This window comes from Oncorhynchus gorbuscha, linkage group LG01, assembly GCF_021184085.1.
Source record: "Oncorhynchus gorbuscha isolate QuinsamMale2020 ecotype Even-year linkage group LG01, OgorEven_v1.0, whole genome shotgun sequence".
In the NCBI taxonomy this organism is placed as follows: domain Eukaryota; kingdom Metazoa; phylum Chordata; class Actinopteri; order Salmoniformes; family Salmonidae; genus Oncorhynchus; species Oncorhynchus gorbuscha.
In genome coordinates, this window is record NC_060173.1 from 103390221 (window position 1) to 103416555 (window position 26335).

General features: G+C 41.7%; 1 protein-coding gene across 1 annotated transcript in view; it reads right to left on the reverse strand.

Annotated features, from left to right (window-relative positions):
* Positions 1–26335, reverse strand: part of LOC124047850 (semaphorin-5B-like) — a 323136-nt gene that overhangs the window by 192992 nt on the left and 103809 nt on the right. Inside the window, 1 exon segment of the mRNA XM_046368176.1 lies at positions 8293–8392. Coding sequence (XP_046224132.1) covers positions 8293–8392 — 100 coding nt within the window.

Consider the following 26335-nt stretch of genomic DNA (forward strand, 5'->3'; position numbering starts at 1 on the left):
GTGGGAAGCATTGGAGTCTAAATGGGCCATAATCCCTTCGGTATGCTTTCGATACCCCGTCAAATTGTGGCTCTTCTGAAGGAAAAAGGGGGTGTAACTCCATATTAGGAAGGTGGTCCTAGTGTTTGTACCCTCAGTTTACATCATTATTGTTAAAGTGAGTCAAATATGTAAGTTGAAAACACTAAAAAGTTTTTTTTTAAAGTTAAAAGTACAGTGTGCATCATAACTCATTTTTGTTTGCAGGGCATCACCTGTGAAAATCCACATGTGAAGTCTTCCAAAAACTAAATGGTTTCACATTATTTCTCATGTGAAAGTCCACATCATCACATGTGAAGTGTTCCAAAAACAAAATGGTTTCACATTATTTCTCATGTGAAAGTCCACATCATCACATGTGAAGTGTTTCAAAAATACATGGTGTCACGTGCAAAACATGGGGAAATGTCCCGTGAAATCATGTGTTTTTTTCCGTAAGGGAGTGTTCATATGAATTGTATTGGAGAAAATTAGGGTTAAGTGCCTTGCTCAAGAGCACATTGACAGTTTTTTTTAACTTTGTCAGCTCTGATATTCAAACCAATGACCTTGTGCTCTAAATGCTAGGCTACCAAGGACTAGGGAGGTTTCCTGCACAGACACAGAGAAAGCAACATGATTGGACAATAAAAAAAACTCACAGGGCTGAGCTTGTTTTATTTAGTCCTGCCCTATGCAACCATAGACCTAATGAAAAATGTACAGTCTGTCATATATTTTGTTTATCGATGAATTCCAGTTAATAATTTGGGAAGCCTAGTCAGCACAAGTTTAAATATAAACCAAATTTGATCCCAATTGTCTATAAATACACACCGCTTCGTTTACCCTGACCAGAGAGACGCACGGTAGGCTAGACTATGCAACTGCTGTTGTTAGTAGGCCAGACTGAAAAATAGTATTGTTTCCACGCAATACAGCATTTCAGATCGCTAAGGTTTAGGTGTATGGGATACTACATTTATGAATGAGTTTTTGCTTGTGTCTGTTGAGAGTAATGTGTTATCACGCTTACTAAATAAACACCTGAGGAAAATGGAGAGCGCGCCATGAGCTTTGTGCCTGTACCGCTCAAACTGCAATTTTCTGTTTAATCTGACTGGTCAAGACATGCAAAGAGCCTGCAGCAGCACTCCGATGTGAAGCACAGAGGAATTGTGGGTGAGTTGACAAATCATTAGGCAAAATCTAAAAATTAATAAAACACTTTGACCGTGTTTTTAACGCTTTGCATCAATATATTGTATTGAACTAAATAGAAAGAACTGACAAATGATGCCTCGCCACATGTTTTCTGGCAGCCCATTACTGATTCTCTGCAGTCATATAACAACTCTGGAGCTAGACGTTGTTTCAAAACGTCCAGCTGCCAAAGTCCAGACCAGGCCCTATCAAACAAGCCTCAACAAACTACTTAAAGAGCAACTGAAGGCAACTTATCTGGTACAAAACATGTATTCGAGTATCAAAATTTACTACAAAGTGTAAATAGGATCATTTTGGTCATAAAGTTATTATTGTCCAAAACTGAGATTTGCGAGATAAATACGAACAAGTGGTTTTTCACAGAATGAAGGGTACCGTAACATTTGTGTTTATTTCCATCCTGCCCACAGCTGGCAGAACCCAAGTGATCATCAATTCGGAGAGCAACTACGGAGCGAGATAGAGATTGTTAGGATTGTAAAGAAAAGCCATAGTAAATTGTTAGGATTGTAAGAAAAGCCATAGGAAATTGTTAGGATTGTAAGAAAAGCCATAGTAAATTGTTAGGATTGTAAGAAAAGCCATAGTAAATTGTTAGGATTGTAAGAAAAGCCATAGTAAATTGTTAGGATTGTAAGAAAAGCCATAGTAAATTGTTAGGATTGTAAAAAAGCCATAGTAAATTGTTAGGATTGTAAGAAAAGCCATAGTAAATTGTTAGGATTGTAAGAAAAGCCAAAATTGTTAGGATTGTAAAGAAAAGCCATAGTAAATTGTTAGGATTGTAAGAAAAGCCATAGTAAATTGTTAGGATTGTAAGAAAAGCCATAGTAAATTGTTAGGATTGTAAGAAAAGCCATAGTAAATTGTTAGGATTGTAAGAAAAGCCATAGTAAATTGTTAGGATTGTAAGAAAAGCCATAGTAAATTGTTAGGATTGTAAGAAAAGCCATAGTAAATTGTTAGGATTGTAAGAAAAGCCATAGTAAATTGTTAGGATTGTAAGAAAAGCCATAGTAAATTGTTAGGATTGTAAGAAAAGCCATAGTAAATTGTTAGGATTGTAAGAAAAGCCATAGTAAATTGTTAGGATTGTAAGAAAAGCCATAGTAAATTGTTAGGATTGTAAGAAAAGCCATAGTAAATTGTTAGGATTGTAAGAAAAGCCATAGTAAATTGTTAGGATTGTAAGAAAAGCCATAGTAAATTGTTAGGATTGTAAGAAAAGCCATAGTAAATTGTTAGGATTGTAAGAAAAGCCATAGTAAATTGTTAGGATTGTAAGAAAAGCCATAGTAAATTGTTAGGATTGTAAGAAAAGCCATAGTAAATTGTTAGGATTGTAAGAAAAGCCATAGTAAATTGTTAGGATTGTAAGAAAAGCCATAGTAAATTGTTAGGATTGTAAGAAAAGCCATAGTAAATTGTTAGGATTGTAAGAAAAGCCATAGTAAATTGTTAGGATTGTAAGAAAAGCCATAGTAAATTGTTAGGATTGTAAGAAAAGCCATAGTAAATTGTTAGGATTGTAGTAAATTGAAAAGCCATAGTAAATTGTTAGGATTGTAAGAAAAGCCATAGTAAATTGTTAGGATTGTAAGAAAAGCCATAGTAAATTGTTAGGATTGTAAGAAAAGCCATAGTAAATTGTTAGGATTGTAAGAAAAGCCATAGTAAATTGTTAGGATTGTAAGAAAAGCCATAGTAATAGTAAATTGTAGTAAATTGTTAGATTGTAAGAAAAGCCATAGTAAATTGTTAGGATTGAAAAGCCATAGTAAATTGTTAGGATTGTAAGAAAAGCCATAGTAAATTGTTAGGATTGTAAGAAAAGCCATAGTAAATTGTTAGGATTGTAAGAAAAGCCATAGTAAATTGTTTGTTAGGATTGTAAGAAAAGCCATAGTAAATTGTTAGGATTGTAAGAAAAGCCATAGTAAAGTTAGGATTGTAAGAAAAGCCATAGTAAATTGTTAGGATTGTAAGAAAAGCCATAGTAAATTGTTAGGATTGTAAATTGTTAAAAGCCATAGTAAATTGTTAGGATTGTAAGAAAAGCCATAGTAAATTGTTAGGATTGTAAGAAAAGCCATAGTAAATTGTTAGGATTGTAAGAAAAGCCATAGTAAATTGTTAGGATTGTAAGAAAAGCCAAAAATTGTTAGGATTGTAAGAAAAGCCATAGTAAATTGTTAGGATTGTAAGAAAAGCCATAGTAAATTGTTAGGATTGTAAGAAAAGCCATAGTAAATTGTTAGGATTGTAAGAAAAGCCATAGTAAATTGTTAGGATTGTAAGAAAAGCCATAGTAAATTGTTAGGATTGTAAGAAAAGCCAAGTAAATTGTTAGGATTGTAAGAAAAGCCATAGTAAATTGTTAGGATTGTAAGAAAAGCCATAGTAAATTGTTAGGATTGTAAGAAAAGCCATAGTAAATTGTTAGGATTGTAAGAAAGTAAATTGTTAGGATTGTAAAAAAGCCATAGTAAATTGTTAGGATTGTAAGAAAAGCCATAGTAAATTGTTAGGATTGTAAGAAAAGCCATAGTAAATTGTTAGGATTGTAAGAAAAGCCATAGTAAATTGTTAGGATTGTAAAGAAAAGCCATGGTAAATTGTTAGGATTGTAAGAAAAGCCATAGTAAATTGTTAGGATTGTAAGAAAAGCCATAGTAAATTGTTAGGATTGTAAGAAAAGCCATAGTAAATTGTTAGGATTGTAAGAAAAGCCATAGTAAATTGTTAGGATTGTAAGAAAAGCCATAGTAAATTGTTAGGATTGTAAGAAAAGCCATAGTAAATTGTTAGGATTGTAAGAAAAGCCATAGTAAATTGTTAGGATTGTAAGAAAAGCCATAGTAAATTGTTAGGATTGTAAGAAAAGCCATATTAAATTGTTAGGATTGTAAGAAAAGCCATAGTAAATTTAGGATTGTAGCCATAGTAAATTGTTAGGATTGTAAGAAAAGCCATAGTAAATTGTTAGGATTGTAAGAAAAGCCATAGTAAATTGTTAGGATTGTAAGAAAAGCCATAGTAAATTGTTAGGATTGTAAGAAAAGCCATAGTAAATTGTTAGGATTGTAAGAAAAGCCATAGTAAATTGTTAGGATTGTAAGAAAAGCCATAGTAAATTGTTAGGATTGTAAGAAAAGCCATAGTAAATTGTTAAAGAAAAGCCATAGTAAATTGTTAGGATTGTAAGAAAAGCCATAGTAAATTGTTAGGATTGTAAGAAAAGCCATAGTAAATTGTTAGGATTGTAAGAAAAGCCATAGTAAATTGTTAGGATTGTAAGAAAAGATTTGTTAGGATTGTAAGAAAAGCCATAGTAAATTGTTAGGATTGTAAGAAAAGCCATAGTAAATTGTTAGGATTGTAAGAAAAGCCATTGTTAGGATTGTAAGAAAAGCCATAGTAAATTGTTAGGATTGTAAGAAAAGCCATATTAAATTGTTAGGATTGTAAGAAAAGCCATAGTAAATTGTTAGGATTGTAAGAAAAGCCATAGTAAATTGTTAGGATTTTAAGAAAAGCCATAGTAAATTGTTAGGATTGTAAGAAAAGCCATAGTAAATTGTTAGGATTGTAAGAAAAGCCATAGTAAATTGTTAGGATTGTAAGAAAAGCCATAGTAAATTGTTAGGATTGTAAGAAAAGCCATAGTAAATTGTTAGGATTGTAAGAAAAGCCATAGTAAATTGTTAGGATTGTAAGAAAAGCCATAGTAAATTGTTAGGATTGTAAGAAAAGCCATAGTAAATTGTTAGGATTGTAAGAAAAGCCAAAGTAAATTGTTAGGATTGTAACGAAAAGCCATAGTAAATTGTTAAGAAAAGCCATGTGCGAAACATGAAATATAAATGTTAAATTAGATCTGTAAACGTATGACTATAAATGTACATTTACACATTCAATTTGTAGTTTACGTATTCCTTTACTCAGTTACAGGTCTTTTTAATCGATTCAAACTTTTGTCAGTATTGTGGCATCTGCAAAGGCCATGAACCAAACGTAGCTAGTTGAAGTTAGCTTGTCAATTAAGCAAGTCTAGCCCAGACATGAGGTTTTCTTTGCAGCTTCCGGCTTCATTTGAAAATAAAAGTCTAGAACTTGTTTTAGAACTGCATTCAATAAAGTCGTTACACCAGTATATGGCGTAGTATAGGCTTGGGCATTCAGAAAATGACTTGTGTGAGAACGATAAAGACAGCCTTGTCTAGAATAACCGCCTGAGCTGCAAAATAGAAAATAAATGATTTAGGCTAGGCCTATTCCGCTATCTAAATATGCCATGCTGTTGTGTGTTATTTAATTGCCATATAATTGCATAATTTATTTTTATAGCCGCGTTGGGCTACTGTGGAGACCATGTAACCTAATGGATCACACTTTTCCCAGTATTTGGGAGCATGGGACTGTAGGCCTTATATTAGGCACTTTGCCTGTTGAATTAGTGAATTCCACTCTGTATGTAGGCTTGTTATAGCCCTTTGTGTTGCACAACCCCATCACGCAGAGGCTATATCCATATCAATAAATGTGACAAAACAAAATATTGATTAAGTTTAAGCTGTAACCTGTCCTGAGTGAAATAGCCAAGGGGTCCCAAATGGTCAAGACTATCTATAACCTATTCTTATTGCCTGGTCTGTTTACCCTGCATCAGCCACTGCATGTGCCTCTTCAACTATTTAGCTTAACATTTATTCAGAGGGATATACTTTGAGGCCTGTGAGCTAAGGTGTTTTTTTTAAAGGGACCCCTATTATAAAACACAAATAGAGTTTAAAAAATGATTCTGCAGGACACCATCACACTAAAGTTGAAGGGCTATTTTTATTTGGATCGGCCTAAATTAAACTTTGAATTATTAAAGTGATAGGCTCAAGAACTTGATCATTTTGAATACACACACATGGATTTCCATTAAAGAAATGGATAAGACTGTTCTATTCTCTTTGATTTCGTTCCTATTGCAACCCAGACAAATGACTGAATGGATGACATACTGACTGACTAAATTGAATGAAGGATAAAAAATAAAAAAATAAAAATATATTTTAATTTTTTTATTTAACCAGGCAAGGCAGTTAAGAACATATTCTTATTTTCAATGACGGCCTGGGAACAGTGGGTTAACTGCCTGTTCAGGGGCAGAACGACAGATTTGTACCTTGTCAGCTCGGGGGTTTGAACTCACAACCTTCCGGTTACTAGTCCAACGCTCTAACCACTAGGCTACGCTGCTGAAATGTTCAAATATGTTGCAATGACGAGTTGCACGCATCATGCATGCTGTGGACTTCATTTGGTTAGTAGGTAAATAGGCCTACATTAGGGTATAATGACTCTATGGCTGCATGACTCCAGAAGGGCATCTTCTGAGGCTGAGCGGTGCTTTTCCGAAGGCGCATGGTTCTGTGGTCCTGCATGGAGATCACAAGCTCTTCAACTGGACATCAGTATCGCGCTGGAAGGAATAGCCTATACAGAGACTGCCTACAGTAAGACCACTGCAACAGAGGTATTGTTAGTGTGGGAATGAGCTTATGCCAGACTTAACCTACATTTAACCTCTCACTTGTTCATTTCAAAGTCCATATGTTTCATATAAATCATGAAAAATTAGTTTAAATTCATATTAACCACTCATGCAGAATATGCTTTGGCAAGATTAAGCGATTTAATAAAATATCCAATAAAAATATATTTTGAGTGACTCCAGTGGTTATACATAATTCATAGATTCACCAAACATCTCAAATCATTCTATATACTATTGGTAATGATTAATTATTCCTGGTAGATACTACTGGCTATGATTGCAGACAGAGCCCAGAGAACGGAATGGTGCAGTATTGAATCCGTCATATTTGATAAGGTGCATGCATGGGGATGTCCATGTCACCCAGATATATGCCCATGCTTTAGAGATACACCTAGAGGACTGAAACTTCACTGTTGTAGGCATAATACAGCTAGTGCTATCTAGACTTATGCTGCCAAACAAATCCATTACATTAGCTAGCTAAATGTGAAGTAAACTCAACTGAGGAGTAATAGACTTAACGTGCAGGATACCTATTTCCGGGATTCCCTGACTTCACTTTTCTTATACTGTGGTACGCTTGTTCACGTAGCACTCCTCACAGGCAGTTTGGTGTATGTTTTTTGTTGAGATGAAACTGCTAAACTCTGTAAGTTATTATTGTACGTCAGAATTGCAACAAGATTTGTTCAAGCCTAAAATGTTCATCTATAAATCAGAAAATGGTGTTTGTATGTTCACAGGTGAAATTTCATGTTTTACGTTTCATGCATTGCTTTTCTTATGATCTAACAATTTACGTATGTATTTTCTTACAATCGTAACGATACGTATATTCAAACTTTCGGCAGCTAACTCGCTCCATACCCAGGGTGAATTTGGTTTGACATTTGATATCCCTATGGGGCCAGTTAGAGATCATCAGTAAATTACACAATGTACATGTGACAATAATTTGAAGTGAATAGCTTCAACCTTCAATGAGTTACAAATCTCAAACCAACTATAAAATTGTAGAAATTAATATACAAATATTGAAAGCATTTAATGAGAACTAAAAGAACTTGGCAACTGTCCCACACCAATCGGCTGAAGCTAATTGGAGAAAGAAGTTGGCTAGCTTGTTAGCTAGTCTAGGCTAGCTCCAGACACAAGACCTGGTTAGACTGTTTCAAGTTATCTGGAAGGGTGAGTGACTAACTGTGTGCTGTTTTGGCAGAGTGAAAGTATAAATGCTGCTCATGTTCGAACACCCACATCAAAACATGGCCCAAATCTGGTTCTCAGTCTCATTTCCTGATGAGGATAATTGAACCAAAGTTAATTCAGGAAGTTCAGACCCCCTTTAACATGATTACCACTTTTGAATTTATTTCAACATTGTCTATGATATAAAGTGAAGAATTCTCAGCAGCAGCGAAGTGCAGGGCCAGGCAGAGTGTTTTGCTTAAGTGATAAATGAACAAGAGATGAATGAAGGAATGCATTCTTACCTTGCACCCACTATCAGCTCATTCCTGGTCAGATCAAGGGTCAGTTGGGAGTAGTCTCTCACGCCCGGGTGGGAGAAAATAGAGATCCAAGGACTCAGGGCTGAAAGAGAGGAAGAAAAGAGTGCAAGGGATAGAGAGTGAAAACGAAAGCGAGACTTAAGTAAAGTTAAGGACTACAAAGGATATTTCTCTACTATATTGTAACATGTCTTCTGTTGGGCTCCTGGGGCAGCCTGTTCAGTCGAGTTAAATTGAAGGTGATAGCAACATGAGTAACGTCTCTGAAAAAAAAACTAATAAGAGAGTTTCGGAACACTTCTAATTCACATTGAAGTGGGTTACGTTAGACGTCCTGAAAACACACTGGAATCACCCTGTGCTCTGATATGGTTGTCATGATCTATTTTGTGTTGTTATGGGTCCAAAACAGTGTAGCATCCTCTATATTGTCATAACAAAACAGCCCATTATCACCAATTTCACCTTTGCATATGTTTTCAGGTGGCCAATAATGTGAAAGTATGAAGTAGCCTCACCTGATGTCTTACAGGTGCAAACATGTCTGTCGGTGAGAAACGACCTGTACGCTGTGGCCTGCAGCAGCGAAGGAGTGAGTGGGTAGATTGTGATTGTGTCCAGCTACTGGTAACCCCCCTCTGCCGAGACCCCAGTGGGATCCAGGAGAGGGACAATGCTGTCTAAGACCACATCAAGCCTACTGAGCCTAATGCAACCAGTCAAAAAGAGCCCTTCCAGGAAACACTCCCCAGCGACTACTGCTTCAGACATTTGACAGTCACTTCACAAATCAAAAAACAATTTCTCTCGGCAGAATCACAGGAAGGCACACAATGCACCTTGTAGAGTGGCAGGTCCAGAAAGTGCTCAGCTGATCTCCATGTGATGGCACGAAGGTTTGCTAAATGGATTTCACCACATGAGAGATTGCAAGGTGAATGGGATTTGTTCATTTTATGTGTAGAACACAATATTGAAGTGGTTGGTTGCTTGGATTCAGCGTTGCAGTGTGTTTAGTAGCATATAACATGACAGAAAACCTAGACATCATTTTTTGTTGTTGTTATTCCCAGAATAATAGTATTTATTTATTTTGGCCCCCTGCAAAGACAACCTTGGACATCTTCAGTTTGTTTACTGCATAAAAAAATGCATTTACCATTTTAAGAAGTGAATGCTTGAATTTGAACAAAAATTATTAAAATAACAAAAAGCTCAGTGGGGGTTTCTATAAAAAAAATGCATGATTTATCTCTCCTGATATTTTAACATTTTACTGCAGTGGGCTAAATTAGGGTGACAGAGTTTTTGGTCATCTTAAACAAATCTACTTTGAAACAAAAGTACACACCTCTGTCACGTTGTATAAATGATTGGAGACAGGCGTAGTAATTCGTAATAGGGGGTTTTAATACTCCACCCAAAAATACAACATGCCATGAAAGGCACGGGGACGAAGCCCAAAACAAACATGTATGCAAAAACACAGGGATGTAACCCAAACCAAAGAGTTACACCACTAATAAATACACGGGACGAGACCCGTAATACAATACACAGGACGAGACCAGTAATAACAATACACAGGACAAGACCAGTAATAACAATACACAGGACGAGACCAGTAATAACAATACACAGGACGAGACCCGTAATAACAATACACAGGACGAGACCCGTAATAACAATACACAGGACGAGACCGTAATAACAATACACAGGACGAGACCCGTAATAACAATACACGGGACGAGACCCGTAATAACAATACACAGGACGAGACCAGTAATAACAATACACAGGACGAGACCCGTAATAACAATACACATGACGAGACCCGTAATAACAATACACATGACGAGACCCGTAATAACAATACACGGGATGAGACCCGTAATAACAATACACGGGACGAGACCCGTAATAAGACAATAACAGGTGTGCACGAAACAGTTAGAGGCCGGTGACGTAGACCCCCGGGGGAATCTGTGGCAGTACGCCATCCCGACGTGCTGCACTAGCAGCGTAATGACACTGGCCTCGGGGATGACCACAGGGACGCAGTGCGGGTCGGTCAGGGAGCTGATGGTGAAAATCCCTGGTCAGTGAGCCGTCCAGGTTGTCCACTCCAGGAACCCAGCAATGCTCCTCTCGGCCGTACCCGTCCCGTGTCGCACTGCACCAGCAGTGGGAATACACCGGCCTCGAGGATCACAGGAACGAGGTACGGTCAGGGCCAGTTGCAGCTGCCAAAGTTGGGTCATTGGACGAGCCAGTTGCCAAAGTTGCATCCGCGTCGGACGGGCCAGTTGCAGCTGCCAAAGTTACGACGGTGCGGGTCGGGCCAGTTGCGTCGGACATACCAGTTGCTGCTGCCGAAGTTGCGTCGGACGGGCCAGTTGCCGAAGATGCGTTGGATGGGCCAGTTGCAGCAGTCGCGTCGGACGGGCCAGTTACAGCTGCCGAAGTTGCGTTGGACGGGCCATTCCGCGGTCTCCATTTAGGGTCGGTTATTCTGTCTCCGTGTAGGATTGGTTATTCTGTCACGTTGTATAAATGATTGGAGACAGGCCCAGGAATAAATAATAGGGGGATTAATACTCCACCCAAAAATACAACATGTTATGAAAGTCACGAAGCCCAAAACAAACACGTATACAAAAGTGAAAGAGCTGCAAAATCTGGACCCCTAAAAATCAGCCGGGCTAGACAATCTGGACCCTCTCTTTCTAAAAGGATCTGCCGAAATTGTTGCAACCCCTATTACTAGCCTGGTCAAGCTCTCTTTTGTATCATCTGAGATTCCCCTAGATTGGAACGCTGCCGCGGTCATCCCCTCGTCAAAGGGGGAGACACTCTTGACCCAAACTGCTTCAGACCTATATCTATTCTACCCTGCCTATCTAAGGTCTTCGAAAGCTAAGTTAACAAACAGATTACCGACCATTTCGAATCCCACCATACCTTCTCTGCTATGCAATCTGGTTTCAGAGCTGGTCATGGGTGCACCTCAGCCACGCTCAAGGTCCTAAATGATATCTTAACCGCCATCGATAAGAAACATTACTGTGCAGCCGTATTCATCAACCTGGCTAAGGCTTTCGACTTTGTCAATCACAACATTCTTATTGGCAGACTCAATTGCCTTGGTTTCTCAAATGATTGCCTCGCTTGGTTCATCAACTACTTCTCTGACAGAGTTCAGTGTGTCAAATCGGACGGCCTGTTGTCCGGACCTCTGGCAGTCTCTATGGGGGTGCCACATGGTTCAATTCTCGGGCCGACTCTCTTCTCTGTATACATCAATGATGTCGCTCTTGCTGCTGGTGATTCTTTGATCCACCTTTACGCAGACGACACCATTCTGTATACCTCTGGCCCTTCTTTGGACACTGTGTTAACCTCTCTTGGGTAGGGGGCAGTATTTTCACGTCCGGATGAAAAGCGGGCCCAAAGTAAACTGCCTCTTACTCAGGCCCAGAAGCTAGGATATGCATAATATTTTCGGATAGAAAACACTCAAAAGTTTATAGCACTGTTCAAATTATGTCTTTGAGTGTAACAGAACTGATATGGCAAATGGAGATTCAGGGAAAACAAAAATCGGACATTGACTGATTCCCCATTGATTCCCCATGCTTGTCTCAAAGTAGCGCGATGGAGGTTCTGAAATGATTTAGTTGACCACACGCGGGTAGGGTATTGCTTCAATTCTATTGCAAGGATTGGATGACTAGGAGTTTCAGTAAGCAACAATTTGATACATGCCTTCAATTGCATTAGCCTACCTTATTCCAATATTTTAATAATTCAGTCACCCCCCCCCAGTAATTATTTCTGGATCCATCTAGTTGTGGTTTAGAAAACAGTGCAGTGACATGCCTCGCAAAGGTTAGAGCTGGCAGGAGTATGGTTAACAGGTGCTGACTAGCAACCATCACACGTTTAAGAGCATAGTACATTTCATACTAAGCTGTTGGCAAAACTTTACCGAAATCATTAATGGGTTGTTTGGCGGAAATAAAAGATTTGGCTTCGATACCGGCAATATCTTTCAGGCATAAAGAAAAGGAGGGAAACGGGTGTCGGTGTGATAAAGTTGGCAGAAAAATGTCTTAGTATGAAAGGGATATAACAAACATCACACTCTAACATCAATCCCTTTCAGGTTGAACATGTAATTATGCTGTTTAATGTCTCATACAGGGGCATGCGCATCTAGAACACACACACAAGCTGAATGAGCAGAAACATCTGCATGTCAAACTGTGTGATTAATGGATGTGTATGAAGCTGGGGGTGAAGGGGGGGGTACATTTTTCTCACATGCAAACACCTCCTAAACTGTGTTAGATGAAACATGGTTATACGGGTGGGGGTGTGCAGAGAGCAACAGAGAAAAATATGAAATCCCTCCTCTACAGTGATATCTGGATTTACAGTTGATGGGCGATTATTGTGTTTGTTCACTGATCTGCGGAGCGACAGATGAATGCATTAGCCAGCACTGTCCTCTCCCTCCTCTGGACAGTGCCTTAGACACTCGATGGGACATACATCATAACCTTTAAATCCGCGTCTTGTCAGAATTAAAAAAGACTTACAGAGAAAATCTCTATTAAATAAGAAGTAGTGTCTCTGTCTCGCCACAAATACACTAGCTATTCACAGGAGGACTTGGCAGCTACAAAGGCAGTTTGGTAATGCTGATTTTACACAGCCAAAGCCCACCAAATTAGAAGACAGGCCGTTGAGGGAAAAGAAACACAAACTCACAGCCACACATACAGTAATCCAGATCTGATCATCTCATGCTATCTGACAGAATTCCTTTCGTTTGTACGCTAAAACGACATGAACAGGACAACCCGGTAAAGACAGACACCATCGTTCTGCCACCACAATCTCTCTTTACCTATTCCACTAAAGTGTTTAGGGTAGCTTGTTGAGATGGCTACTATCAGATGGGCATCACGGCTCTGATGGAAACACAGTTTAAGAGGCATGCAATGTGTTGATCCTGATGACTAGTCCTATCTAGTGAAGGAGGTCTACTCTATGATGGCTGTTATGTTAGTGTGACCCCAGATATCCTTCAGAAAGAAAGGACCTGGTAGGGCCCTGTAGCAGAACAGAGTGCAAAGCTTTTTAATGAATATATAATAGGAGATTATAGACAACTCATCTTTTCAGGATTCAAATCAAATCACCCCAGTTTAATTAGAATGAGAGAGAGATGAGGATGTTTTCTCTCAGTTCTGCTCAGGCCTCGTCAGTTAGTTAATGCCGTTTGTTGATGTTTAAATCCCCAAATGCAAAACAAACCATAACAAACCACTGGCAGTTGACCTAGGGGTCGGTCCGATAACCTTGGAGTCCAAAAGGCTTCATCAATAAATGCATCGTCAACATTGTCCCCACAGTGACCGTACAAGCAACATCTGCATCGAGCTAAAGGCTAGAGCTGCCGCTTTCAAGAAGCGGGAGACTAATCCGGACGCTTATAATAAATCCTGCCATGCCCTCAGACGAACCATCAAACAAGCAAAGTGTCAATACAGGATTAAGATTGAATCCTACTACACCGGCTCTGACGGATGTGGCAGGGCTTGAAAACTATTACGGACTACAAAGGGAGACCCAGACGCGAGCTGCCCAGTGATGCGAGCCTACCAGACATTTGTCAACATTCACAAAGCCGCTGGGCCAGACAGATTACCAGGACGTGTACTCAAAGCATGCGCAGACCAACTGTCCAGTATCTTCACTGACATATTCAACCTCTCCCTGACCGAGTCTGTAATACCAAATGTTTCAAGCAGACCACCATGGTCTGAAGCGAAGGTAACCTGCCTAAATGATTACCGCCCCGTACCACTCGTGTTGGTAGCCATGAAGTGCTTTGAAAGGCTGGTCATGGCTCACATCAACAGCATCCTCCCGGACACCCTAGACCCACTCCAATTCACATACCACCCCAACAGAACCACAGATTGCACAGATTGCACACTCGCAATAACACTCCACACTGCCCTTTCCCACCTGGACAAAAGCAACACCTGTGTGAGAATGCTGTTCATTAACTACAGCTCAGTGTTCAACACCATAGTGCCCACGAAGTGCGGGTCATGAGTTTTTAAAGTTCCTTGGTGTCCACATCAACAATGAGCTATCATGGTCCAAACATACTAAGACAGTCGTGAAGAGGGCATGACAAAACCTTTTCCCCTCAGGAGCCTTAAAAGATTTGGCATGGGTCCCCAGATCCTCAAAAGGTTGTACAGCTCCACCATCGAGAGCATCCTGACCAGTTGCATCACCGCCTGGTATGGCAACTGCTCGGCATCTGACCGTAAGGCGCTACAGAAGGTAGTGCGTACGGCCCAGTACATCACTGGGTCCCAGCTTCCTGCCATCCAGGACCTATATAATAGGCAGTGTCAGAGGAAAGCCCATAAAATTGTCAGAGACTCCAGTCAGACTGTTTTCTCTGCTACCGCATGGCAAGCTGTACCGGAGCGCCAAGTCTAGGACCAAAAGGCTCCTCAACAGCTTTTACCCCCAAGCCATAAAACTGCTGAACAATTAATAAAATTGCCACAGACTATTTACATTGACCACCCCCCTCCCTTTTGTACACTGCTGCTACTCGCTGTTTATTATCTATGCATAGTCACTTCACCCCTACCTGCATGTACAAATTACCTCAACTAACCTGTAGCCCCCGCACACTGACTCTGTACCGGTGCCCCCTGTATATAGCCTCCACACCGACTCGGTGCCGGTACCCCCAGTACATAGCCTCCACACTGACTCGGTGCTGGTACCCCCTGTACATAGCCTCGTTATTATTATTTTTTACTTTAGTCTATTTGGTACATATTTTCTTAACTCTTGAACTGCACTTAAGGATAGGAATGATGATGGTGTCTAAGAATCGTTGACAGACATGTTCTCCACTTGGTTCTGGAGCTGGTCTCCACCTCCCTGTTTCTTCTTCTTCCCACCATCCTTATTGTATTCGGCACATGTGACAAAGTTTGATTTGATTTGAAACTTTATTTAACGTTTGGAATCTTATGTTATAGATTAGGGGCAACAGAGAGCCTAGCATTTAAGAGCGTTAGACCAGTAACCGAAAGGTCGCTTGTTCTAATCCCAGAGCCGACTAGGTGAAAATCTGCCGATGTGCCCTTGAGCAAGGCACTTGACTCTAATTGCTCCTGTAAGTCGGTCTATTTAAGAGCGTCTTCTAAATGACTAAAATGTAAATAGTTTGGCTTCTGGGGGTAGAACTGTTTACTTAATTACAGTACATTCTTGTTAGAACAGAAAACAAATATCAACAATGCTTTTTCTCATTAGTATTTTAATTGAGCATGGTGTTGATTGCTCCCCTCAGGGGCTAACTAGCAAATGAGTTATGAATTACACATATTGTGTTGAAGGCACCTGTCTGTCATTACAGTGTGAAATAGCTACCATGTAGACAATATAAGGGTTAGATGGCAGGGCCTTGTTTATGCAAATTCTACTGTATTTCACCAATGTATATCTGATTGAATGAATGGACATTTTAACCACATACAGTACTAAGTACTATTATCATGGCTAATAGCATGGTAGGACTGAGAAAGCATCCCTTTGGACAGATTCAATGAACAGTGGTGTATCAGGAAAGCTGCAGCATCTGTTGCATGAAATAACAATGATCCAAATGTCCCAGACAAAGTTTAAGCCTGAAGGAATCAGATGCTTCCTGCTCTGCCAGATGATCTTCCATTCTCTTTCTCTTCTCCAACTCAGGGTCTCTCTCTCTCCCCCCATCTCCTATTCTCTCTCTCCTCCCTCCTTCTCTCCCTCCCTCTCTTTCTCTCCCTCCCCTCCCTCACTCTCTCCAGAGCCCCCAGGATTTTATCAGACACAGCAGATTGCTTCAGCTTATCCAAAATTCCTCCCAAAAAAACGTTATTTTGTTTTGTCTCCCCCTCTTCTCCTCTCTTCCCCTTGCTTGGTGGATTTCCCTTGGATTTTCATGTGGTTTGTTTTGGTGTGTGTGTGTGGGGGGGGTTGCTGGAGAATAGATGGCTGCTATGCCTCAGTGAAGCACATCCCTCCTCTAGAATGAGCAGGGATAATGGAGAAAAGGGACACAGTGTCTGTTGGAGCCACTGCAGAGGGGGGAGAGAGAGGGCTGGACTGAACTGACAACACACACAGGTCTAGGAGGACATACTCAGGACCAGAGGGGTAATCGGTAGGCAAAGCAGCCAGCCAGGCAGAAACTTGAAAGGAGGTATCTTCTCTGAAAACATCCAGGGCAGCGAGCAATTTGGCAGGGAGAGGGTGTGTGAGTGTGATGGTAGTGGTGGTGGGTGTAGAGAGAGAGAGAGAGGTAGCTCCCACTACCTTCAACTCAACCAAAGTGGCAATAAAGCCCAAACTTTTCCCCCTCCATACATCTATTTCCTCCTCCATTTCCTCCTTCCTCCTTGTGATATGCAGGCCCAGCAGCATCCCTACTAGCAGCCTGTTAACCACAGCAGCATCCCTACTAGCAGCCTGTTAACCACAGCAGCATCCCTACTAGCAGCCTGTTAACCACAGCAGCATCCCTACTAGCAGCCTGTTAACCACAGCAGCATCGCCGCTAGTAGACTGTTAACCACAGCAGCATCCCCGCTAGTAGACTGTTAACCACAGCAGCATCCCCGCTAGTAGACTGTTAACCACAGCAACATCGCCGCTAGTAGACTGTTAACCACAGCAGCATCCCTACTAGCAGCCTGTTAACCACAGCAGCATCCCCGCTAGTAGACTGTTAACCACAGCAGCATCCCCGCTAGTAGACTGTTAACCACAGCAGGATCCCCGCTAGTAGACTGTTAACCACAGCAGCATCCCCGCTAGTAGACTGTTAACCACAGCAGCATCCCCACTAGTAGACTGTTAACCACAGCAGCATCCCCGCTAGTAGACTGTTAACCACAGCAGTATCCCCGCTATCAACCTGCTAATCGACATTCTGAGGAGAACTAAAGAGATGGAGAAACATTCAACACAGTAACTGATGGATCCATCCACCGCCAGCCTCTGATACCACAGGACAATCAGGACCAATACATTCACACACTGGGGCCTTAAACAGAGAGGAGATGACAGGACAGGACAGGACAGGACAAGACAGGACAGGACAGGACAGGAGAGGAGAGGACAGGAGAGGAGAGGAGAGGAGAGGAGATGACAGGACAGGACAGGACAGGAGAGGAGAGGACAGGAGAGGAGAGGAGAGGAGAGGAGATGACAGGACAGGACAGGACAGGACAGGACAGGACAGGACAGGAGAGGAGAGGACAGGAGGAGAGGAGATGACAGGACAGGACAGGACGGGAAAGGACAGGAGAGGAGAGAGAGGAGAGGAGATGGCTATACAACTTGGTTAACTGAGATTATGAAGCAGGTGACCTGGCTTTATTAAGAGTGCAGATTCCTCTGAGAGGAAAATGTGCAACTTGTAATAGTTGCAATTTTCTCTGTGGGTGGAGTTGTGGTCAGGATGGATAACAGGGCCATGCTGCACAGTGGTTTGAATCAATCTTGAGTCTGACCATGGTGTAGTGAATCATCCTGAGTCTGACCATGGTGTAGTGAATCACTCCTGAGTCTGACCATGGTGTAGTGAATCAATCCTGACTCTGACCATGGTGTATTGAATCAAACCTGAGTCTGACCATGGTGTAGTGAATCAAACCTGAGTCTGGCCATGGTGTAGTGAATCATCCCTGAGTCTGACCATGGTGTAGTGAATCAAACCTGAGTCTGGCCATGGTGTAGTGAATCATCCCTGAGTCTGACCATGGTGTAGTGAATCAAACCTGAGTCTGACCATGGTGTAGTGAATCAATCCTGAGTCTGACCATGGTGTAGTGAATCACTCCTGAGTCTGACCATGGTGTAGTGAATCAATCCTGACTCTGACCATGGTGTATTGAATCAAACCTGAGTCTGACCATGGTGTAGTGAATCAAACCTGAGTCTGGCCATGGTGTAGTGAATCAAACCTGAGTCTGGCCATGGTGTAGTGAATCATCCCTGAGTCTGACCATGGTGTAGTGAATCAAACCTGAGTCTGACCATGGTGTAGTGAATCAACCCTGAGTCTGACCATGGTGTAGTGAATCAAACCTGAGACTGAAAATGGTGTAGTGAATCATCCTGAGTCTGACCATGGTGTAGTGAATCACTCCTGAGTCTGACCATGGTGTAGTGAATCAAGCCTGAGTCTGACCATGGTGTACTGAATACAACCTGAGTCTGACCATGGTGTAGTGAATCAACCCTGAGTCTGACCATGGTGTAGTGAATCAATCCTAAGTCTGACCATGGTGTAGTGAATCAAACCTGAGTCTGACCATGGTGTAGTGAATCAAACCTGAGTCTGACCATGGTGTAGTGAATCAACCCTGAGTCTGACCATGGTGTAGTGAATCATCCTGAGTCTGACCATGGTGTAGTGAATCAAACCTGAGCCTGACCATGGTGTAGTGAATCATCCTGAGTCTGACCATGGTGTAGTGAATCAACCCTGAGTCTGACCATGGTGTATTGAATCAAACCTGAGTCTGACCATGGTGTAGTGAATCAACCCAGAGTCTGACCATGGTGTAGTGAATCAATCCTGAGTCTGACCATGGTGTATTGAATCAAACCTGAGTCTGACCATGGTGTAGTGAATCAAACCTGAGACTGAAAATGGTGTAGTGAATCATCCTGAGTCTGACCATGGTGTAGTGAATCACTCCTGAGTCTGACCATGGTGTAGTGAATCAAGCCTGAGTCTGACCATGGTGTAGTGAATCAACCCTGAGTCTGACCATGGTGTAGTGAATCAAACCTGAGACTGAAAATGGTGTAGTGAATCATCCTGAGTCTGACCATGGTGTAGTGAATCACTCCTGAGTCTGACCTTGGTGTAGTGAATCATCCCTGAGTCTGACCATGGTGTATTGAATCAAACCTGAGTCTGACCATGGTGTAGTGAATCAACCCAGAGTCTGACCATGGTGTAGTGAATCAACCCTGAGTCTGACCATGGTGTAGTGAATCATCCTGAGTCTGACCATGGTGTAGTGAATCAATCCTGAGTCTGACCATGGTGTAGTGAATCATCCTGAGTCTGACCATGGTGTAGTGAATCAACCCTGAGTCTGACCATGGTGTAGTGAATCAACCCTGAGTCTGACCATGGTGTAGTGAATCAACCCAGAGTCTGACCATGGTGTAGTGAATCATCCTGAGTCTGACCATGGTGTATTGAATCAAACCTGAGTCTGACCATGGTGTAGTGAATCAACCCAGAGTCTGACCATGGTGTAGTGAATCAACCCTGAGTCTGACCATGGTGTAGTGAATCATCCTAATTCTGACCATGGTGTAGTGAATCAATCCTGACTCTGACCATGGTGTAGTGAATCATCCTGAGTCTGACCATGGTGTAGTGAATCAAACCTGAGTCTGACCATGGTGTAGTGAATCAACCCAGAGTCTGACCATGGTGTAGTGAATCATCCTGATTCTGACCATGGTGTAGTGAATCAATCCTGACTCTGACCATGGTGTAGTGAATCATCCTGAGTCTGACCATGGTGTAGTGAATCAAACCTGAGTCTGACCATGGTGTAGTGAATCAAGACATACTAGGTCTATGTCTGAAATGGCTCTCTATTCCCTATGCAGTGCCCAGTTGTTGACCAGACACTAGGGAGTAGGGTGTCATTTCAGACACAACCTAACAATGGTCAGGGCTAGCCTGGTCCCAAATCTGTTTGTGCTGTGTAGCCAACTCCTATGAGCGTGGCATGACAATGGCCATAGGAGTTGGCAAGGCATCACAAGCTGATCTGAGACCAAGCTGGTCTATCAGCAGGAGGCTCAGAGGAGAGATCAGCCCACATGGATGGAGGAATGGAGGTTGCGTGCCTCTCAAGGCAATATTTCTCCTCTGATCTCTGGAAGGAATGTGAGAGGAGGTGATTCTGGACTGATACTCTGGCACTGCTCTACTAGGCTAGATTATCCCTCCTACAGGCCTGTTCTGATGGATAGATTAGGATAGGAGATGTGATACTGGCCACTGGGACAGAGGTGATAATGACCCAGTCACAGAGCCTTATACAGTTTCTCTCTCCCACACCTGGGCTGTGATAATGATCACCATCACTTTGGCCAACAACAACTCAGTGACATGTCCAGTCCTCCAACAGCATATTACTGCACAGTGACTGTAACCTTTCCTCTATACAGTCATCCCACTGGGCAAAAACTGGTTGCATCAACGTTGTTTACACGTCATTTCAACAACAAAAATTCAATCTGATGATGTTGAATCAACATGGAAAACTGATTGAATCGTCTTTTATCCCCCCCCCCAGCTTTTAACCTAAATGAAATAAAATGGTGAAATGTGTTGTTGATTTCACATAGAATAAACAATAGTTGACATCTCAACCAAATGTAAATCAAAAATAGACGTAGAAATTACATCAATGCCCAGTGGGAGGGGCCTCACTACCACACTAACCCTAACACCCCCTCCACACACACCACTAACCCAACAACCCTCTCCACACCACACACACACACACACACACACACACACACACACACACACACACACACACACACACACACACACACACACACACACACACACACACACACCACTAACCTAACAATAAAACAACCACATAAAAACCATTAACCCTACACCCCCTCCACACACACACTAACCCTACACCCCAGTCCTCACACACACACTAACCCTAACACCCTCCTCCACACACACTAACCCTAACACCCTCCTCCACACACACACACACACACACACACACACACACACACACACACACACACACACACACACACACACACACACACACACACACACACACACACACACACACACACACACACACACACACACACACTAACAACCCCCTCCACACACACACCACTAACCCTATCACCCCCTCCACACACACACACACACACACACACACACACACACACACACACACACACACACACACACACACACACACACACACACACACACACACACACACACACACAACACTAACAATCCCCTCCACAAACACACACACATAAAAACCATTAACCCTAACACCCCCTCCACACACACCACTAACACACCCCCTCCAACCACCCCCCTCACACACACCACAACCCTAACCCCTGCACTCAGATGAAAAGGGCCCTGCAGTAAGCCCCACCACGGCCCTCCACCAGGTGACTCAGTGACCGCTCCACCACTCTACCATAAAACGCTCATCAATCACTGGGACTAATCTCAGGTTCAGGCTGACACCTTCATTGTTCTGGGGTTTCTATAGCTGCTGCCTCCACATAAAGTGTTATAATGCCAGCTATACTAAGCAAATGGACCGTCTGCTCTCCATAGAGCCATTCTAAAGTGGGTACTGCATTCCTTTGATGTGCAGTATGCAGCACTGACAGCAGTCTAAGGATTATCTGGTAGTGTAGCTGTAAGCACAGTCTGAAGGTACACTACATGACCAAAAGTATGTGGACACCTGCTTGTCAAACATCTAATTCCAAAATCATGGGCATTTATATAGAGTTGGTCCCCCCTGTTCTGCCATAACAGCCTCCACTCTTCTGCTTTCCACTAGATGTTGGAACATTGCTGCGGGGACTTGCTTCCATTCAGCCACAACAGCATTAGTGAGGTCGGGCACTGATGTTGGGTGATTAGGCCTGGCTTGCAGTCGGCGTTTCAATTCATCCCAAAGGTGTTTGATGGGGTTGAGGCCAGGGGTCTTGGTAGGCCAGTGAGGATTTTCCACAACGATCTTGACAAACCATATCTGTATGAACCTCGCTTTGTGCACGGGGGTGTTGTCATGCTGAAACAGAAAACGGCCTTCCCCAAACTGTTGCTCCAAAGTTGGAAGCACAGAACAGTCTAGAATGTCATTGTTTGCTGTAGCTTTAGCATTTCTCTTCACTGGAAGTTAGGGGCCAAGCCCGAACCATGAAAAACAGCCCCAGAACATTATTCCTGCTCCACCAAACTTGACAGTTGACATTTGGCATTAAGGAAGGTAGCGTTCTCCTGGCATCCACCAAACCCAGATTCGTCCGTCGGACTGCCAGATGGTGAAGTGTGATTCATCACTCCAGAGAACGCGTTTTCACAGCTTTACACCACTCCAGCCGACCCTTGGCATTGCGCATGGGGATTTTAGGCTTGTGTTAACAGCTGCACAGCCATGAAAACCCATTTCATGAAGCTCCTGACGAACAGTTCTTGTGATGATGTTGCTTCCAGAGGCAGTTTGGAACTCCATAGGGAGTGTTGCAGCTGAGGACAGACAATGTGTATGCAGTTGACCGGGGCAGCTCTAGAAGGGGAGAGATTTGAGGGGAGAAATTTGATGAACTGACTTGTTGGAAAGGTAGCATCCTATGACAGTGCCATGTTGAAAGCCACTGAGCTCATCAGTAAAGCCATTCTGCTGCCAATGGTTTTCTATGAAGATTTCATGGCTGTGTTTTATACAGCTGTCAGCAAAAGGTGTGGCTGAAATAGACAAATGCACTCATTTGAAGGGGAGTCCACTTTTTTATTTTTTTATTTTTTTATTTAAATCTGTTATTTTACCAGGTTGACTAAGTCGACTGAGAACACGTTCTCATTTACAGAAACGACCTAGGGAAAGGTTACAGGGGAGAGGAGGGGGATGAATGAGCCAATCGTAAACTTATAATTGTTGGCCAAACATTTAAACTCAGTTTTTCACAATTCCTGACATTTAATCCTAGTAAAAATTCCCTGTTTTAGGTTAGGTAGGATCACCACTTTATTTTAAGAATGTGAAATATCAGAATAATAGTAGAGAGAATGATTCATTATAGCTTTTATTCCTGACATCACATTGCCAGTGGGTCAGAAGTTTACATACACTCAATTAGTATTTGGTAGCATTGCCTTTAAATTGGGTGAATTTTGGCCCATTCCTCCTGACAGAGCTGGTGTAACTGAGTCAGGTTTGTAGGTCTCCTTTCTCGCACACGCTTTTTCAGTTCTGCCCACAAATTTTCTATAGGATGGAGATCAGGGCTTTGTGATCGCCACTCCAATACCTTAACTTTGTTGTCCTTAAGCCATTTTGCCACAACTTTGGAAGTATGCTTGGGGTCATTGTCCATTTTGAAGACCCATTTGCGGCCAAGCTTGAACTTCCTGACGGATGTCTTGAGATGTTGCTTTAATAAATCCACATAATTTTCCTACCTCATGATGCCATCTATTTTGCGAAGTGCACCAGTCCCTCCTGCAGAAAAGCACCACCACAACATGATGCTGCGGCTTGCTTCTTGATCTTCGGCTTGCAAGCCTCCCCTTTTTCCTCCAAACATAACGATGGTCATTATGGCCAAACAGTTCTATTTTTGTTTCATCAGACCAGAGGACATTTCTCCAAAAAAGTACGATTTTTGTCCCATGTGTAGTTGCAAACCATAGTCTGTTTTTTTTATTACGGTTTTGGAGCAGCGGCTTCTTCCTTGCTGAGCGGCCTTTCAGGTTATGTCGATATAGGACTAATTTTACTGTGTATATAGATACTTTTGTACATGTTTCCTCCAGCATCTTCACAAGGTCCTTTGCTGTTGTTCTGGGATTGATTAGCACTTTTCACACCAAAGTACGTTCATCTCTAGGAGACAGAACGCGTCTCCTTCCTGAGCGGTATGACAGCTGCATGGTCCCATGGTGTTTATACTTGTATACTATTGTTTGTACGTGGTACCTTCAGGCATTTGGGAATTGCTCCCAAGGATGAACCAGACTTGTAGAAGTCTACAAATTTTTTTCTGAGGTCTTGGCTGATTTCTTTTGATTTTCCCATGTCAAGCAAAGAGGCACTGAGTTTGAAGGTAGGCCTTGAAATACATCCACAGGTACACCTCCAATTGACTCAAATTATGTCAATTAGCCTATCAGAAGCTTCTAAAGCCATGACATAATTTTCTGGAATTTTCCAAGCTGTTGAAAGGCACAGGCAACTTAGTATATGTAAACTTCTGACCCACTGGAATTGAGATACAGTGAATTATGAGTGAAATAATCTGTCTGTAAACAATTGTTGGAACAATGACTTGTGTCATGCACAAAGTAGATGTCCGAACCGACTTGCCAAAACTATAGTTTGTTAACAAATTTGTGGAGTGGTTGAAAAACGAGTTTTAATGACTCCAACCTAAGTGTATGTAAACTTCCAACTTCAACTGTATCGTGTAGCTTTGTATGAATGATACTGAGTGAAATGATGAAGGATATTTTTGATCCAGCCAACTTCCCATTGGGCACAAACATTAGTTTGTTTTTTATTTACAATTGGTTGTGTTGTCAACTAAAGTGAATCCACCATTAACTCAACAAAACATTTCACCATGAAATTGGATTCAGGTCAAATGTCCTAAATCCTTCCTTTGCGTTGATGACAACAAATCCAATCCGTTTTTCACATTGATTCAACGTCATCACATAGTTTTTATTTTATTTTGTGGAAATAGCATTGATTCAATCAGTTTTTCCCCAGTGTTTTAACATCACAGATATTGAGAAAGTCTTGAGAATGTCCTTGTGCTGAAATGTTGATATTTAATAGTTTCAACTATATCCTCTGTTGTTTTTCTACTTTTCTAATTTGATGTAAATGGAACATTTTATCATTTCAAATCAATGACTGAATCGTATAGGCTTTGTTTTTTTGTAATGCAAAAAGCATCCTCCTTGACTTCCAGCCCTCTTCCTGGACCCTGGAGGACCTCATGATAACGTTGATAAACTGGCCCCTAAAGAAACACCATCAGAATGGTGCCCTGCAATAAAAAGCAGACGGGGCCCCAGGAAATGTTCATATTACCCATTGTTTTAAGAGGTTTGGGCATATCTCCGATAATAAGGAAACCCTCTAGCTATCACTTCACTTTATTTTCTTTCTTTATTTCCCCAAACTGAGCAGAATTTCTTCACCAATCTATCTAGTCAAGGCCCTTGGAAAGGCTAACAAAAAATAAATAAAATAAATACAGCAATTTCAGTGTTCATCCTCCCTCCTTCACTCTGCATGTCCAGTATATCTATGACCTCTCTCTCTCTCTCTCTCTCTCTCTCTCTCTCTCTCTCTCTCTCTCTCTCTCTCTCTCTCTCTCTCTCTCTCTCTCTCTCTCTCTCTCTCTCTCTCTCTCTCTCTCTCTCTCTCACTCTCTCTTCCTCTCTCTCTCTCTCTCTCTCTCTCTGGTCTAAACAAAATTATCTTTTACATTTCTCACTATGGAGAACACCTTGTTTCATGCCCCACTGCATAGATAAACAGAGCAGATAGGAGGGTATCACTGTACGCAAGGTTCTCTCTGTTCAGATGTGTGTGTACGTGCATGGGTGTGTGTGAACCATGCAACGTTTGGAATTATTGAAGTTGGCAGACAGACAGATGGAAATGAAAAGTGTTTATCTCCCGGTAAGACTGATGTTTCTGTCAAATGGGGCTGGCATCAACATAAAGCATCTCTCTGTCTCTCTGTATAGTGTCATATGAGAGATTTAAAACCTGTCTGTACAACGGGGCGCTCCTCACTCTAACCTGTTAGTCTTGGAGTCTGCAATAATTGAATCATAATGGGTGTACAGTTTCACACTCTTCCCTTTGGCAAAAAATTCTTAGGTCACACAATTTCAACCAAACTTTTGTTCAAGAAGAAGAGCCTAGAGAAACCATTATCTAGTATATAATTCTAATAATCATTTCTAACACATTTTGCCAACACCCCCTCAGACATTTAAAACACTTGGAATGTAAAGGTGAGATCAACCCAAGTCCTTATGGTTATAGAAGCCATGAAGGATCTGTGACAGATGTCAAAGACTAGTAGTAAACAAAAGTGGTCTAAGTACTGGGTGGTTTGAGCCCTGAAT